Consider the following 18,305-nt stretch of genomic DNA (forward strand, 5'->3'; position numbering starts at 1 on the left):
TGTCTGTGTAATATCATTGAATTGTCTTTACCTTGAGAATCTACATATGTGTTGTGAATTGTTGTTATATGAATAAACTGAATTGAGCACATTTTAAATGCAACTGTATGGCTAGATAGAAATAGCCTGATATTTTTTTGGAATGTTGTGAATGCTGAGGCCCACCATTTAAAAACATTTTAATAACCTCTGCTGCTTGCATCGTGATATATGGGGAGTGATGGCCTAGTGGTTAGAGCAGTGTGCTTCTGCTCTGAAAAGTTTGCAAGTACCCGGTTTGATCCCTACAGCCTCCACTCTGGGTTCTTGAGCAAAACCCTTAACCCCACACTGCTCCCCCGGGCTCTACACAATGTCAGCCCACTGCTCCCTAAGGGGATGGGTCAAATGCAGAGAGTTAATTTACCATTTGTTTGACATAAAAGGGATTTACATTTTTAGTTTTAACATAACTGTTTATTAATAAGTCATGCTGCCCTTATCCCCTGAATCCATAGGGATGCAGCAGAAATATACCTTCTTAACTTGAAGAACTGCGCAACATTAAACCATCAGATATTTATTAATTTCGAAAATGGCAAACAAAGACATTTCATTATCAATTTATTTTATTTTTGACTCTTCAGGAACTACATAATTAATTTAACTACATACATTAATATATGAATAGTTCAATTAATTTGATCCATTTTAGATTTAAACTAAGACAACTTTTATTGCTATTTTATATACACAGAGTGTATACAAAACGAAAAAAATGTTGGATTAATATGGTGTTTTTGAATCGAATAAATTAATAAAAGCTTAAGTATCATTGGCATCATAAAAATAGTGCTCTTTTTTCACTACAGAAAACTGATTAGTATGTGTTACTGTACCTTTAAGAAAAGTAGTATCCGCCCTCATGTGTGACGTCTCCTCATTCGCGGCATGCTCACTGGTAGTCCAATTATTATTAATGGCGGGTATTGTACAAAACACATAGAAATTTACGCTATTGTTTGTTATATAGTTGTGTTATTGTTCATGAGTGATTTCCAAGCAATATTCGATTGAATTCTGATTTATTTTTGAGTTTAAAGACAACGAAGGAGCCGAATTGCAGCTCCAGAAGAGCTAAAAAACTGGTATCTTTATCATGATCATGTCGCGTGCGGTAGTGTGTTAACGAATGTGTCAGAGTGAAACTAGGCAGGAAGACGGCGTGCGTTTGACTTGAGCATTAGCTTAACTGCTGGCTATGCTAACTTGCAGAAACGTCAGTTTTACTGCTCCGGTTTCAGCCCTGCTGTATAAAACAGTGAACTTAATGAGACAAAAGAAGTTAAGCTAGTAAATAAGCTAGGTGTCCCATTCATTCGACCTTTGTCATGGCTCTTTATAAATATCGAGAGTCGAAAAGGAGTCTGGCGAAATTGTTAGTTTTATTTTTTATGTCTCTCCATTGTGCCTACGGTTCGTCAAAACTAAATATTCCCAAAGTGTTGCTCCCACTTGCGAGAAGTACAAGAATTAACTTCACACTGGAGACGACTGAAGGCTGCTACAGATGGTGAGTACACTCAGGCCTGCTTCGTGGTACATGGAGGTGTCTTATTACCCTGGAGCAAGTGAACCCACATGGTCATGTACAGTGTAGTAGTATTTTAGAAGATATATGTTCCCCCCCAGTCTTTGGTGTCTTTGTCTCAGATTTATTGAGTAAAAAATATGAGTTGCAAATTCTGAGTGGTTATTGTCTCTTGCTTAAAAGCAATATCAATGCATGTTAGAGTCACTGTTAGTGACACTATGAATGGAGATGCACATGGCTGATGACATTTTACATTTTCCCCCCAACTTTTAAATGAAATCATAAGACATGTAATTCAAAAGTCAAAATTATATCAATAATTTGACTCCACAGGTCCTAAATTACAGTCAGTAAATCTGGAAATTTTACTCCCTTCTATTTTGCCCCAACTTTATCATTCCTAGTTTTTACCCCAGCAAGTAAATCATTTGTCTAATAAAAATGTACATCTGTGCGTGTTCGAAAACATTGTTTTGTATACTTTCAATGAAATAAAATGCATATGAATTAAGATAAGTAAATGCATTAGTGTGGAGGTCTCCAACAGGGGGTCCACCGAGGTACTGCATGGGGGTTGTGAAAGTTTTGGTTGATTTCTTTTTTTTTTTTTTATGTGGTGCAGTGGGAAGCACTGCTGCCTTGCAGCAAAAAGGTTCTAGGTTCGTTCGATTCCCGGTCCAGGGTCTTTCTGTATGGAGTTTGCATCTTCTCTCTGCGTGGGTTCTCTCTGGGTACTCCGGCTTCCTCCCAGATTAATTAAATTAATTGTTTCTCTACAGTCCCCCTTAGGTGTGAGTGTGTGTGTGTGTGTGTGTGTGAATGGTTGTCCTGTTTGTCTCTGTGTTGCCCTGCGATGGACTGGCGACCTGTCCAGGGTGTACCCCGCCTCTGGCCCATTGACTGCTGGAGGTAGGCACCAGCACCCCTCGCGACCCCAATTGGGACAAGCGTGCTAGAAAATGGATGGATGGATGGATTCCCCCCAGCAATTTTTTCCACTAATTGAAATGTCTTTAAATACACATTGGATTGGATAGGCTGCTTTAAATACACATTAACATGAATTCAACATACTGTAGTAAACAGATAAATGGAGGCAGAAGATGTCTTTCAGTCATCAATGCTCACATTCAGAGACACACAGGAGCTCTTTCAAGCTGGGCACCGTTTCATTCACAACACCTGTCCCATCAACAAGGAGTCAGAATCAGAAATACTTAAATAATCCCAGGGTAAAATTACATTCGTTGCATATCTCCATATGTAATAGGGTGACTATAGGACCAGTATGATATAACACAATTTCATACAGTATATATCATACCTGGGTCCCCGCTCCATCTCGCCATCAGTTTGGGGGTCCTTGGCCTGGAAAACGTTGAAGACCCTTTTTTGCATTAGTGGATGATTAAATGTTTGTATCCAATCCAACTTTGAATTCATTAGGCAGCAAATTTAAATCATAAGCATTTATTTTGGTATTCTTATTTATTTTACTCAATAGTTTTTCGACTTATTTCCTGACACTGTTTTTTGACCTGCACAGTGATTTAACTGCAGGCCAAACATCCCTTTAACTGTCATGCCCCGTAGCTTTGATTGGATTTGATAGTTTTCCGTAACACATTAGGTTTTTAAAAATAACTTTAATAACAAATTGCTTTAGTGTGATTCATCCAAGTCTGAAATTTGCATCATGAGGTTCTTTAAAGGTTTCTGAGAGTATTATATTTTACACAATGAAAAGTGCAAATATCCTGAAGTCAAATTTTATATTTTTTTATCAATTTAGATTGTTGTAGTGGAGGAAAGGTTCTTTTGTATGAGTTAGAGAAGCAATTGTTTTGAATCGATCACAAAATAAAAGCGTTACAAGATTATCCCCATTTATGAATTGTATTTCCCTAATCTTTGGCGGATTTTATATATATATTTTTTATGCGGCTCACAAAGAGTTCATTGTCCTGAATGAAGTTGGTTAATTTGTTTGTAGTATTCAAAAGATTATGTTTTGGTTGTATGAAAGACCAATCACTGACCAGAACTGACTGGATTATACGTGCATCTGTAATTCAATTAATTGAACAGGCTAGAAGCTGATCAGTCCATTCAGTCCCGCCTCCTCTGGAAAACTAATATAACAAAAGTTATAAAGTATTGAATAGGTCGGTCATATTTTCAGCTGATGTTAAAAAAATGAATTGCTTTAAACTGGTTGGATGGACGTGTTTCTCTTATGCCCTATCTGATGTAGATTATACTGACTGAGATGCTAAAGAAAACAGAGTAATTGGAGGGTCATTAACATTGTGAAGGAGATCTAGGTACCATATGCACTGTATGGATGACATCCCAACAATGTTGGGGCACCCAAAGAAATATATATCTTTTTTCCACCATTAATTGCTATAGAATGCCAACAAATAGAAATTCTATAACAGAGCCTTATACTGTAATAGCCCGGTCATAACCGTTTTTCTTTTATCCAGGTCATCCACCAGACCTGAGGTAGCAAGCATCCAACCTGTGGAAGAAGATGCAGGTAGAGGCTGCTCTCGGAAGGCTGTTCTGCAGGCTCTGTCCACCCAGCCCTCCAGATTGACCAGCATCATTTTAGCTGAAGATGTTGGTAAATAAAACAACACTTTTTGCTTCTGAATATGACAATGGCAGCTGTGTAGAGTTCCCTTTTACAGTCAATTCTGTTGAAAAGTATAGACCATACCAAGTGTTGTTCTTTGATATTTGTTAGTGTATTTTTTTTTTTTTGGGGGGGGGGGTGTCTTACCTTGGTTCAGACTGTTTAACTTCTCGTCTCCTGAATTTGTTTTGCAGTTCAAAGTTTTCTCTTAACCTCTTAATATCCACATAAAAATCAACCCAAATCACAACATCTGACTCAGAATGTAGGCTGAAATTGCCCAGCTTTATCACATTTGCTTATTTCATTTGTCCCGTGAAACACCCATTAGCGACCAGCATGGCCACAACATTTGAATACTGTGATAAGTGTACAGTGTTCTACTGAGGATTAAAGCAATCTCTAAAGCGAATAACTTCACACTACTCATTTGCATATATTTATCATAAAGTATAGTTCATTTATTATGCCTCTTTTTATCACCTATCTACTTGTAGTTACTGGACAGGTACTACGCTGTGACGCCATCGTTGACATAATCAGTGAGATCCAGATAGTCTCCACGACCAGAGAACTGCATCTTGAAGACTCTCCACTGGCGCTCAAAATTCATGCACTGGATTCTGAAGGTGATAAGCTGATTTATTGCAGGATATCCACCTTCTATTGAAAGGCTAATGGGGGTTTAAATAAGTAAACACCTCATTTGGAGAATGTGTAATTTAAAAAAAATGTTTTATATTAACCCAGCTCTCCGGTAAGAGGGATTTAACGTGATGCTGTTTATTTGTTGCTTTGAGACCTCTTCAGAGTGAGCTGGCTGCAGGCAGCTCTTTCTTCCTACAGTGAGGTAGCTGTTTGTTCTGTGTGACTTGTTCCATTTAGGACAGCCACACTTAGTTTAATGAGCTGTAGCTGCAGCCTGATACTTTCTGATGATGGCTCTAGGGTGTGGTGCTCTGTTTGCTTTGGCGTAAGACTCCATTTCAGACCCTTTAAACAGAGTAGATTGCAAAAGATTGCAATGCACTGTTTAATGAAATCCCTCCTGGTTTTGTTTTAACTAATCTGGCTGCCAGCAGCCTTCAGACAAACAATTTTTGCTTAATTATAAACTGAAATGTAGGGACCTCTCGGACAGTATTGAATCTTTCAAAACTTTCAAGAAATTATCTCAGTTCCTCATCAATTCTTGTTCATGTACATGTACATTTTTTGAGTAAAAGCAAAGGTTTCAATACAAACTTTTTTCCTTTTACAGGGAACACCTTCTCTACCCTTGCAGGTCTGGTGTTTGACTGGACTTTAGTGAAAGATGTAGATGTGAATGGATTTACAGATTCCTACAATTCATTACGGTAATCCCTCTGTCATTAATTTTCCACTCATCCCCTGTAGAAATTTGTGATATAAACCACCAGATTTCCCAATAAGCAAATTATGAATTGATCCTGCTTTGCACATATAATTTTAACTATTCTGAAAATGTCCTATTTATAAAATCAAATTTAAAAGTGTTTCTTACTGTTTTTCTTACTGTTGTTTTTTCTTTGTATTATCTTTAGGGTGCTAAAATTCTCAGAGTCCACATACACTCCTCCTTTATACATATCTGAAATGGAGCGTGTGGGGAAGCAAGGAGACATCATTCTAGTGTCGGGACTGAAAACAGGACACGCTAAACTAAAGGCAAAAATACAAGAGTCTCTGTATAAGGTAATTGGCTTATTCATATTAGTGCAGCTAAATTGTTTTATCGGGTATTAACTAAATATCTGCAAGTCAATTGCTAAAGTTCGTTTGTTGCATTTTCTCTGCTGTGCATCAAATCCCCTAAAGTTTTATTATATATAATCTAACCAACACCGTGTGCTGTGATGCTCTTATTTTAAGTTTGGTTAAAGTTTGTTTGAGGTCAGGGACCTATGCTAAACACGGGGATGTGGTCTGTTACAATAAAAAAAACCCATAAACAATAAATCAGTTAATTGCATGATAAAACTCACACAATCAATTGGAATTAACTCATAAATTCACACTTTGATGCTTGTTTGTTTTCCTGTTTTCTTTCTCTCTTTGTACTAAACAGTCCGGGTGACCAAAGGTTTCACTCCGGTGCATTGATCTCCACTCACCCCTCCCCTCATTGTTTCTTTAGCGTAGTGAGTGTAGCATAAGAGTCTCATGACTGAGGAGTAACAAGCCAGAAAATTGCTTGTTGAGATTTGCAGGAACTGATGGAATTGGTTTGAAAGGCGATAGCTGCAGTATTGGAGCACATTGGACTTAACCCTAATTACAAAATCCTCATTTATTACAATAATTTCTCGTACAGTTTTTCAGCTAGCCATATTTGCTATTGTGACAGGCCTAATGGGGATAATAATTTGTATTTTCTGCTGGTAATGAAACAATATATATATCCTACAAGGGAGGCTGTGGAATGTGCTCGTTTTTATTGATAGAAAATAATGAAAAAATATCTCAATTGACAGGTGAATATCGGTATTGGACAGGAAAAGCCTGATTAGGTGTCGTTTAATATCTTAGTTTTGTTGCAATTGGTCCCTCTGTTTGATGGAGTAAGATGAACTTTGAAAATTAGCAAAATGTAACATAATTTCAGAGCTGCAGCAGAAACGAATGCATCCACTACAAAATGTACCCAACGGATTGTTGCGTGTAATTTGATTCTCATTTGATTTCTCTTTTTGGCACACTTATGAAACCTGTAACCGCTTCATTTTATTAAAAGGCGGGAAGCCAAAGCTTTGTTGTTTTGTAACCATGGTATCCATGCCACAGGATGTGGGTGCTGCTGAAGTGAGACTGCTGATTTTAGAGAACATCCTGCTGAGCCCTGCACATGATGTCTACTTGCTGGCAGGAACCTCCATCAAATACAGAGTCCTAAAGATAAGACAAGGCAAAATCACAGGTGTGAATCTTTACACTATGGTTTTATCTTTCAGCTGCTGAACAGTTAAAACCTTATTTAAGCTGAAAAGATAAAATGAAAGTGAAATAGTGATGTAATTTCACAGATAAGTGTTTTTTTTTGTCTGCTTAACATGATTATTTTTATGTTGGAAGAACCAAAGCTCTACAAACTGATCTGTGTTTTTGTTCATTTGTCCAGAGCTTTCTATGCCTTGTGATCAGTATGAGCTGCACCTTCAGAACAGTGTGGTTGGTCCCAATGGAAATCCAGATATCAGTGTGGCCTCTCTTGATCAAAGTACATCCAAAGTTACAGGAGTTCAGCTGGGACACATCAATGTAGTGCTGGATCACAAGAGTATCCTTCAAGTGAAATGAGCCTGCAGCTAAAATTGTTGCAGTGCCATAATGAGCTGTTTTTTTTTTTTTATCAAGATGCAACAATCAATCGCAAGAGACTGGAGTGTGAGGAAAGTCGGCATAGACTTGGAATGGCGAGATCAATGCACCTCTAGTTTTCTACCAGTGCATTATTTATTATTATGTCTTTCAGAGCTGTCACTTTCATTCATCTCTGCTTGGATAACTTTTCCTTAATGGCTTTGATTAAAGGTCTTCGGATGCAAGGAGTGTCCCGCCTACCCAACAGCACGCTCTATGTTGTTGAGCCAGGCTACCTCGGTCTGTCTTCCTCTTTATACACTATTTTAATTTCCTCTTTTGAAAGATTCAGTTGACCTTTCTTTTTTTTTCCCTATGTGTTTAGGTTTTAAGATTTATCCAGGGGAAAGCTGGGTTCTTGAAACGGGCAGAGAATATGACATTTTTATTGAAGTGTTTGATAAATCTGGGAACAAAATTTTCCTCTCTGATGTAAGTGAAAATCATCTTTATTCCAAGACTTTTTGTGTTTGGACAAAAACAAAAGGCCAAATTAGAATAGTTTTCATAAGTTTGACTATTTCTTCCAATGTGACAGAATATCCGAATAACCACGGTTTTCCCTGAGGAGTATTTTGAAGTTCTGGATTCTTCAGTAAATGGATCATATCATCATGTCAGAGCCCTAAGAGATGGCCTTACTCTGATTGGTGCCAACCTAAAAGCTGTTGTTGATGAAGTGAGTTCTTATTACCTCAACATTATCTTAGTTTTAATCCTGTTTACATTTCCGCCACTTCATGATGTCATTTCCTGTGTCCCCTGTTTTCTTTCAGTATGGAAGGGTCCATGCGCTCAGCAACCCAGTTCACAATGAACAGGATGTGGAAATTTATAACCCCATAGTCCTTACTCCCAGTATTCTCACGTTTCCGTGGCAACCGAAAGTTGGAGCATATCAGTACACAATAAAGGTGATTATTTCTTTTCAGACATCCTGCCAAAGGGCCTTGAATGCAATAAACAGCAGCATATTAAGCCCAGTAATTTCAACTTCAAAACAAGATCTGGAGCACCTCGTCTGAGAGTGAGATCGAATTAGTAAAATGAAGTGTTTGGATGTGATGAGGTGTTCTGTTTCTCACTGCAGGCGACAGGTGGGAGTGGGAATTTCAGCTGGACTTCATCAAATCCGGCTGTAGCTACAGTGACTGTGAAAGGACTGATGACCACAGTCAGTGACATTGGTGTCACACTCATTTATGCCCATGACCTGCGTAACCCGCTGCACTATGGACAAATGAAGGTTGGAAGATAATGACACTCCTTTTTAAATTATTTTCACACACATGTTGAACCTTGTATGGGTTTGAATTACATTTTATTAAACAATCAGATAGTAGTTTTCTTTTATTGTTTAGCCTAAATTAGGGCTGGGCATTTAATTCAATATCAATGTATTGCACAATACATTTTTATTCATTATCTGTTTAATGACATTATAACACATCGCTTTGCTGCTAATCTGTACAGTAAGTTTTAGCTAAAAATATGAACCCATGATACAGTGACCAAATGTCTTGTACCCAGCAAAAGCCTTCCAAACGTCTCAGATTTTAGCATCTGATGAATTAAAAAGATTGTTGCGTGCGCTCTGTAGAAAGACTGTTGCTCGTTAAGCAGCATCTTGTCACTTAGCTTAAAGTTACAGTAGAAAAGCTGAGCGCAGCCTGAAAATAAGAGGAGAGCACAAAAAAGGGCTTGGATCTATTTTGTTTTTACCAAAAATAAGAAGTACAAAGTAAATCAAGCTTTTATGAAAAAAAAACTTATTGTAAAGTACTGCCTACAGTTTTATTAAAAGTAGATTTTTTTTTTTTTTTATGAATTTTGGACCTTTATTATATTTTTCAGTGCAAGTTATTGTTTTGCTGATTTATTAAATTGATTTGTGAACATGGTCTTTCAGCCTTTGGTTTGTCTTTTTAAACATGACAGTCAAATCATAAAAAAATAATAAAGGACGCAATGATAAAGAAACTGTTGATAATTTCATTATCAATCATTCCAAAAATGTTAAATTAGTTAAAAAAGAAGTCAGAATTATATAGTATTGACCACAATTAAGAAAAATGTATATGTTTTCACCATATCTTCCAGCCCTAGCCTAGCAGGTGTTTTAGAAAAGGAAGATAGATGGAGCTAAAAACATAATGTAAAATAAAAACGTTTTAGAGATCTAAGCCTGACGCAGAAGTTCACCTTTCATCTGGGCAACAATCCTAGCATAGCTAGCCTGATGTAGTCCGACTCAATTCTAGTCAGAATATGAGTCTGATACTGCTCCATAGAGCTGTGATTATGGGGCGTGTTTCGAATGAACCAGGAAAAAAAAAAATGCCTCTGCACTCAATTGGATAGACCTACAACCAATAAGAGCAACGGAGTGCGTGACGTATGTTAAGCGATGCATAGTTGTTGTCAACAAAAATCAAAGCGTGCAGTTGCACGCCTAGAATAAGAAGATGAGTCTTGATCGCGTTTCTCTGTTCCTCTTTTAAAATTAATTTGCTGTCGATATCTTCTAGAACAGACCTAATAGCAGAATCTACTCACCTCAACTCTCCGGCGGCAGCCATTGTTGTCACCCAAGGGCGCTTTGGTCACGTGGTTGATTACGTTACTGTTTACTGTATCTGTCCATCATCGTATAAAGCCCGCCCTGACAATTTGATTGGATCGCCAGAGAGTGGGCGATCATACTCGCGCTACTATGGAGCAAAGCCAGACCGAACTTCCCGACCTCAAACCTTGTGGGCGGGACTAAGTTCAGAATGGCACCCAGGCTATAGCATAGCCACAGCTACAATAAAATAGTTTAAAACTCGTAAAATGTCTCAGTAAAAGGCAGTTACCGTTCAGATGCTTTTTCTTCTTTTCTTAATGAAAAGTGCGGTACAAATTGGATTTATTATTATTATTATGAAGCTTACTGAGCTTAAGATTTTTTGCAAGGAAAAACTGGAAGAAAATAATCAGTTTATAGAAATGGTGAACTGATAGACAGACCCCTCTAGTTCTACATGTGTTGATCGGGCTGACTACCAATCCGTACCACACTCATGGCATTTGTATTTGTGCTTATCAGGTGCATAAACGCACAACGAAATACTGTTTTCCATTGACACTTCACAAAAAATAGTACGGGGCGTGAATACATTTCTTACTTAACCATTTATAGTATGGCATCATTGTAAAGCATATTCCTTCATTATTTTTAATCTTTCCTCATTAGGTATATGTTGTTGAGCCTGTTGCCATGGATTTTGCTCCATGTCCAGTAGAAGCCCGGTTGGGCCAGGTTCTGGATCTACCCCTCAGGATCTTTGGGCTGCTGGAGGAGTTGGAGATGCAGCGGGTTATGTTGAGTGACTGCTCCCACTTTGACCTGCTGGTAGAGGAGGAGAACCATGGAGTATTTGAACTGTTAGATGGTGAGTCCTGGTGTTTTGGCTGGGTCAGACTCAGATCTGCATGGAAAGTACCAACGGTTGTTTGTTGTTTGTAAAGATGATCAAGGAAGTACAGCAGCTATTAGAAGGTTGTAAAACAACATTCCTATAAACTGACAGCAGCAAAGTGATCTGCTGTTCTCTCTGAAAATAATACTGCATCAAAGCAGTAGTATTTTTATTTTGTCCCATTTTAAAGTTGTCAATTTAAATTTTGTCTAACCCTTTTGCTTGTCCCACTTTGTTTGGTTCTTCCTCAGAGAGGCTGGCTCCTGGCCAGAAGCACTGCAGCGGAGTGCGAGCCAAGGCCCTGACTCCTGGCTACACAGTGCTTACTGTCAGCTACACTCATGGCAATGTGCATCTCAGTGCCAAGATCACTGTTGCTGCCTACCTTCCTCTCAGAGTGAGTCTTTAAATCTTATCCTTCTAGGAATTTGTTAATTATGAGCTCTGACCATGATGTTTTAACCAGTCTGTACATATTGCAGGTTTCCTGAGGCTCAGAGATAGCTTAACAAATTGTTTTAGGTAGAATAAAAAACAGCAAAGGTTAATGTTGTGTATTTGTATTCCATTTAGTTCAGATAAAAGCGGCATAAATAACATTACAGCGAAGTTTGTTTGTCTTTATGTAGCAACTCACTTTATTGCCACCTGTCTTCTTCAGAAACAAATGAAAAATCTTCTTTTGTGTCAAGGCAGAGATAAAATGATTAGCTCCATAATCGGCTCCGCTCTGCTTCTGAATTTCCTCTGGTGTTTTTATTATTCTTCACCATTTATGATTTTGTTTAGTCAAGTCTAGAATTGAGTCAAGCAAGCTGTTAGTGAAATTTGATAATCCAATGCTGTGAGTTTTCTATCAGGAAGTGGGAATAATAAATGGCTTCATAAAAATGTCCTCAGTCTTTATATGCAGATTTAAATATAATCTCTGGCTTTCAGGTGCACATAATTCTAGCTATAAGTAGTATCATGATTGCATCACTTTGGGGCCCTGTGTTTTTGTTTATCAGGGAATGGCTTGTTTTTTTTTTTAAATATTTCAGATATTTTTGCAGTGTTGCTTCATTTGTTTTTATCCAGGCAGCTAAGTTTGACCTATTTTTTATATGGCAAGCTGTGCCAAGTTTTAGATTTAACATTGATGTTCCTTTTAACAATTAAATGATTTTCAGTGCACATCGTACCCTTTTTTATGTAGGTTATGTTATTTGAAAATATAAAAATCTTTTTATTATATTATCTTGGTGATCTTTAAAGTTCATTTGCCCACCCCTTTAAACTGGCAGACATTTCTTGCTTCAGATTTCTGAGCTTGTGAATGCAATCTTGTCATTTTCAGGCAGTTGATCCAGTGTCTGTGGCTGTAGTCACACTGGGCTCCTCCAAAGACATGCTGTTTGAGGGAGGACCACGTCCTTGGGTTTTAGAACCCTCAAAGTTTTTCTGCTCTTCAAGAGCTGAGGATGAGACCAGCGTGAGCCTTAGTCTTATTAGTCCTTCATCTCACAACTATAATCACCACTGGCTTAGAGCAACCTGTAGGGTGCTGGGAGAGCAGGTAAGGGTGATGAAAAACATTTTTTCCCAGTCCCCAATTTTCTTTTTAGTCGGACGATGTGTTTTAATTTCAGCTGTTACTGTCTTACTCTTCAGGTTCTTGAGGTTACAGTGGGAAACAAGCCCACTGTTACTAATCCATTTCCAGCCTTGGAGCCAGCAGTGGTTAAGTTTGTTTGTGCACCTCCATCACGGCTCACTCTGGTCCCAGTTTATACCAGTCCACAGCTGGACCTGACCTGCCCTCTGCTGCAGCAGAATAAACAAGTGGTGCGTGATTTTTTTTTTTTTTTTTTACAAAGGGTTTGTATGCTAGCTTTTAATCACTAGAATAAGGTAATGGCATCATTTTTATTTTGGTTCTAGTTAATTATGCAGGGTTTCTTAGCTAGTTTTTTTTTTGACAAAAATAAATATTTATGAGGTAATATTATGGCAAGGGTGATGTTTGTTTGGAGAAGTTTGGGATGACGTCAACCAACTTAGAACTAATAAAGAGCAACAAATGATGTGCTCAAACAGCCCTCTCACACAGCTAATCAGAGGGTAAAACATTTATAAAAAATGTATATATTTGTAAATTTTAAAGATATTTTCTTCAGACATCAGTTTACCCTCCGTGTTCAGAGGCCTCAGTCCTCAACGAAAATGTCCCAGAATCAAATTCTGACCAGAAGTTCTTTGCTGTATATCATCCACCGTTTTCTGTTCTCCTGTTCCTGTTTTCTGAATTTCAAGATCAAGGCTACTAGAGCCCAAAGAAAGTAAACAAAATTTAAATGGCTATTATTAGTCTTCTGGATAATTTTTTTTTTTTTTTGAGTGTTTATAATAGCCAATTGGCAAAGACTCATATTTTGACTAACGGCGGCAGATGTGATGATTTTTCATAAGTCTGGACACCTATTGAGAAAAATAATTGCCATTTAAATGGCAATGCTAATTTTGTATTTGGGAACTTTTTTTTAGATGATGTATAAGTTGATAAGGTGATGTATAAGTTGATCTTATAAATTCTGGTTGCAGAAAGAGACTGTTGTAATAAAAGCATATGCATTTAAATACAGTAGATTACAGTTTTGCTAGGTTAACATTCAAACATTTTCCAGTCTAAATTTGTAAGTCCTGTTCTAATCTTCTCAATTTTTTTGTGCTTCTTTCTTAGGTACCGGTTTCCAATTATCGTAACCCTGTGTTAGACTTGGCAGCTTTTGATCAACAAGGAAGGAAATTTGACAACTTAAGCTCTTTAAGCATCTTTTGGGAATCCTCAAAGGGGTCTCTGGCTAGTATTGAGCCCACTATGCCTATGGAACTTCAACTCTTTGAGGATAGCAAAAAACAGATGAAACTTCATGGTAACATATATATTTTTTTTAATAGCCAGTGTTTGGTTGTCCCAACTTAAAAAAAAAAAAACCTCTACATGTCTAGGTAATTATAAAAGAACTTTGAGGAGCAGCTTTGTATGTTCTGTATTTTTTCTGATCAGGACGTCAGACAGTTCTCGTCCATCAACAAACGGGAATCGTTTCCATTACTGTGACAGCTCTTGGATACCAGGTTCCACATCTAGCAGCGGCCAAGGTTCCCAGTCCAGTGAGTAAAAAAAACTACTTCAAAATTAGATGCAACAGCAGTTGAAAAGGAATCTGGTTAAGATATTTCTATAATCTGTGTAATTCTGAATTAACCATGACTTGATCTCAAACCTGTAAAACATTTGAGGTCAAGGTAACAGCTGCTTTGCTGTCAGACAATATTTGGGGTCACAATGAACATCTGTCTTTGTCTTTTGAATGTTTAATGTCCATCCAGCAGCGCTGAGCCCTTTCTTCAATATGTCCTATTTAGCGTGATTTAACCTGGCTGTAAATACTGGGTCTGTTGTTAAGAAAAGGCTCTGATTCACTGCAGCTTAGCAAAATGTGCTCAGTTTAAGGCAAATATAGTCATTTCCACTTTGTTGTATATTTTCTAGTTCATGCTCTCTGTGAAATTTGATTTTATGGATTTTTAATTGCATTTTTGCATTTTGGTTTGATTTGAGTGCATTAGAAAGTTGCTGTTTCGTTGGAAAAATGATACTTCAGTAATGCCTTAAAACCCATTTGACATGCTAACATAGACAATTTAATGTAACCAGATAAAATAGGCAGCACAGGTATTAGTGCTACAGAGCTAGATGATGAATGCTTGAAGCTAAAATGATGGCAGGACCTACTTTTAAGTGGGCTGATAATTATATTACCCTCTCGCGGCACTCTGAAAAACAGAATTTCCTTTTTTCAGTCAGTCGATCTTCAAATATTGGGAATAGAAATAAGACTGACGACAAGTAACAAACACAATCCTGTCTGTGCAGAAGACTTAATTCCACACACTTGATCCAAAGGCAGATGCTCTGCTCAGAGTAGGAGTTAACTAAAGGCAGAACACATGGTGGGACAGGAGTTAATGATCCACAAGATCTCCTTCATTTGCTGACCTATACAATAGTTAATGGTCAGTTTTGAGTGTCTGTCATGTTTTATTGGAGTTATTTTGCTGAATAAAAAAAAAAAATCATAGAACCCATATTCTTACGCAAAACTGGTCATATAAGATTGCAATCAGCATGTTTACCCGAGAGCAACTTCTAAATCAGTGTAATTAGGTGTATTTTAGCACTTTGATTACTGTATACTAATGTGTAAACAAATATTTTCTTAGTATCTATAGCTGGTAAAATATGTATACTTAATGACATACTTATACTATCCCTTTTTCCCCTGTGGTGCATGTAATTCTTTCCTCCACCTTTCATTTTTGTCGATAATAAACGGCCCATAACAAACAGCTTTCCTTTCCTGCACAGTATGAACCTTTGACGCCTGTATCTGCAACACTGGAACTTCTGTTGGTTGAAGATGTGAAGGTTTTCCCTGATATGGTGACGATATATAACCACCCAGATGTTCAGGTAAGAGACAAAGAATCACTACTGCTCACTTGCATTTCATTTAGATTTTTTTATTTTATTCATTTGTGTATTTTTTGCATTGAGCACAGACTGCACCTCTGCCTGGATGACATGTTCATTTGAAAGTTAGGCCTGTATCTGGGGCACTCATTACATTGATTTAAAACTTTAGGTTAGGCTCATTTTAACAGTAGCTGCTGTGTTCACTATGAAGTTATTTGCCTATAGCTGTTTAGAAGATCAATTGAGACTTATTACCAAAGTCACTGTAGGTATATTTTTGTTTTAGTAATAACACTCAAACACTGTATTCCTAGAATCTGTAACAATACTTTTAATATCAAATGCAAAGGCTATTTTAAAGATATTTTTCGGTAAAAACTTAGAAAAATGTCTCTTTAAAGTTGTGTATATAAGAATGTCCAGCTTGGACTGTTGCAGCATTTCATAATGCTAAGCAAGCATGGGATGACAGTGGAAAGGAACATCTTCCCATATAACGGGAAGAAACTATAGCAGAATCCAGCTGAAATGGCCATCTTCTGTTTCTGGCTTAGGGTTTTAACACAAAGCTGGTTCAGGAGTGCTTTTTCTGAGAGTAAAAGTCAGAGCTGAAACAATGAAATTAATTGTGATTCATTGATTAGCAAAATAATCATCGATTAATCATGAACTGAAGTATTGAGACTCTAAAACTTACCTTTAGCTGACAGAGCAATGCACTACAGCAGTAATTATACCAAGATTGTAAAAAAAACAAAAACAAACTATATAAATATTTAGCATTTGATATAAATAAAACTTGCCTGTCAATATGCTCTATTCAGAACTCCCTAAGTGGGAAAAGTTTTAGTTTCACCTGGTTTTATTCTGTCAAAAATATTTTAAGAAACCTTTGGCTATCCGATGATTAATCAAAAAAAAAAAAAAAAGAAGTAAATTACAGCTTTGGATTAAACGTTTGGATGTTCTCATCGTAATGATGTAGATGCATTCGAAAAACTGGACCCTGAATGCCAAATGTTTCACCATGATGATGAAAATTCATGCTTCATTTTCGTTTGGTAATAATTATGGTTATTAAGAGCTTTCTCTAAATGTTAACATCATGTACTAAATCAATTATTTAGACAGACATCCAGTATCATTCTGGGCTGGTTTAATGAAGTTGCATGGGATTATTTCTCACTATTCGCACTGTGGAATTTTGTCCTCAATGCACATGAGACAGAGATCTGTGTAAGGGGATTATTTACTCACTTTAATTCCTCTGTCTGAATAGTGTGAAGATCATCTGCATTATGAAGCAATTTTCCTAATTCTTCTATTGTATTTTGTTTTGTAGTTGGATCTGATCATGAGAGAAGGTTCAGGGTACTTTTTCGTGAACACCAGTGTAAAGGGGCTAGTGGATGTGGTTCTCCAAGAGGCCCAAGGCGGGGCTCAGGTAACAAACATCTAAACTGTGTCCATGAGAATTTTCTGCAGTTCAGCAATTAAAAAGTGGTTTTATTAAATGTTCTTAAATATTCCTCCAAATAAACTCTTTTCTGTGTCCAGGTCTCCCCTGTTCGTCCAGGCACAGTCACTGTAATGGTACATGATCTCTGTCTGGCTTTTCCAGCACCTGCCAAAGCCACAGTTCATGTTTCTGACATCCTGGAGGTTAATGTGAGAGTGGTTGACAAGGTCAGTTTATCCCTTTTATCACTTAAGCCTCACAGCCCAACTAAACCTCAATATCTTTATCAGTGTCATGAATTGCCTGAAATGGCTGACTGATGTGCAGAGATGAAATATGGTTCCATAGCGCCCAACCTCCACAGCCCTATTAAGGGAAAGTCACTTTGTCCCTTAACTGTAGACCTATCATTTTTAACCGCATTTATTTTCCTCATTATAAATAAGATTAATCTTGATTACAGGTGGAGATTGGCAAATCTGTTAGAGCTTATGTCAGAGTGTTTGATGACAACAGGAAGCCCTTCTCAGCCAGCTATTTCAAATCCATGAATCTCAAACTCAAGGCAGCTTCAGTAATAGTTTCTCTGAGGTAAGTGATTAAACATGTGTTATTTAACATGAGCCAGTAAGCAATGCCTACATTTCCTGAACTCGTCCTGCAGTCCTTTAGCAGAGCTGACAGAAAGCGATACGGCAGTGTTCCTGGTGAAAGGACTTTCCATCGGTCAGACCTCTCTGTCAGCTGTTGTTGTGGATAAAAATGGTAGAAGAATTGCCTCTGCACCACAGCAAATTGAGGTATCATTTTCAAAAAGTGGGTTCAAATTTCTGTTCCAGTATATGCTGTAAAAAAGGTAACTCTTTCCTCCTCTTAAAGGTGTTTCCACCTTTCAAATTGATTCCCAAGAAGATGACTCTGTTAATCGGCGCAATGATGCAGGTAGGGGTGATAGGACTCTGCCATGTTCCGGCTGCCACTGGTTCATATTGCAAAGCAATTTTATCTTGTTGTCAACTTATCTGCCTGCATTACTTATCTGTTCCTTAAAGTTACCAGTTGCTGCTGGTATACGTGTCAAGTGGAGACATCTGCAGCTCAGTCAGTCTCTCCAATTAAAGTTTACCATAAAAGTTTATTTCCAGGTCCTGAACTTTGCTGTACATCACAGGTTGTTCTGCATCTCTTAAGCTTGTATTAGGAATGGTGATATAGCTTAAATTCTTCTTTTATCTTAAGTTTCAATACAAACAAATCACAAATCCAGT

At 37.5% G+C, this 18,305-nt stretch overlaps 1 protein-coding gene across 1 annotated transcript in view; it reads left to right on the forward strand.

The window, feature by feature from the left end:
• Positions 1-936: 936 nt before the first annotated feature.
• nup210 (nucleoporin 210kDa) overlaps positions 937-18,305 on the forward strand; it is a 44,400-nt gene continuing 27,031 nt past the window's right edge. Inside the window, exons 1-24 of the mRNA XM_015380165.1 lie at positions 937-1,552; positions 4,063-4,202; positions 4,712-4,843; positions 5,476-5,572; positions 5,780-5,930; positions 7,020-7,152; positions 7,354-7,512; positions 7,767-7,835; positions 7,921-8,027; positions 8,134-8,274; positions 8,372-8,509; positions 8,686-8,841; positions 10,831-11,029; positions 11,308-11,453; positions 12,396-12,614; positions 12,710-12,883; positions 13,779-13,971; positions 14,106-14,212; positions 15,471-15,575; positions 16,921-17,022; positions 17,136-17,264; positions 17,501-17,628; positions 17,702-17,837; positions 17,917-17,979. Coding sequence (XP_015235651.1) covers positions 1,371-1,552; positions 4,063-4,202; positions 4,712-4,843; positions 5,476-5,572; positions 5,780-5,930; positions 7,020-7,152; positions 7,354-7,512; positions 7,767-7,835; positions 7,921-8,027; positions 8,134-8,274; positions 8,372-8,509; positions 8,686-8,841; positions 10,831-11,029; positions 11,308-11,453; positions 12,396-12,614; positions 12,710-12,883; positions 13,779-13,971; positions 14,106-14,212; positions 15,471-15,575; positions 16,921-17,022; positions 17,136-17,264; positions 17,501-17,628; positions 17,702-17,837; positions 17,917-17,979 — 3,306 coding nt within the window. The 5' untranslated portion in view covers positions 937-1,370. The remainder of the gene's footprint in view (positions 1,553-4,062; positions 4,203-4,711; positions 4,844-5,475; positions 5,573-5,779; positions 5,931-7,019; positions 7,153-7,353; positions 7,513-7,766; positions 7,836-7,920; positions 8,028-8,133; positions 8,275-8,371; positions 8,510-8,685; positions 8,842-10,830; positions 11,030-11,307; positions 11,454-12,395; positions 12,615-12,709; positions 12,884-13,778; positions 13,972-14,105; positions 14,213-15,470; positions 15,576-16,920; positions 17,023-17,135; positions 17,265-17,500; positions 17,629-17,701; positions 17,838-17,916; positions 17,980-18,305) is intronic.

The sequence above is a fragment of the Cyprinodon variegatus genome, unplaced genomic scaffold, assembly GCF_000732505.1.
Source record: "Cyprinodon variegatus isolate N-32 unplaced genomic scaffold, C_variegatus-1.0 Scaffold208, whole genome shotgun sequence".
Taxonomy (NCBI): Eukaryota; Metazoa; Chordata; class Actinopteri; order Cyprinodontiformes; family Cyprinodontidae; genus Cyprinodon; species Cyprinodon variegatus.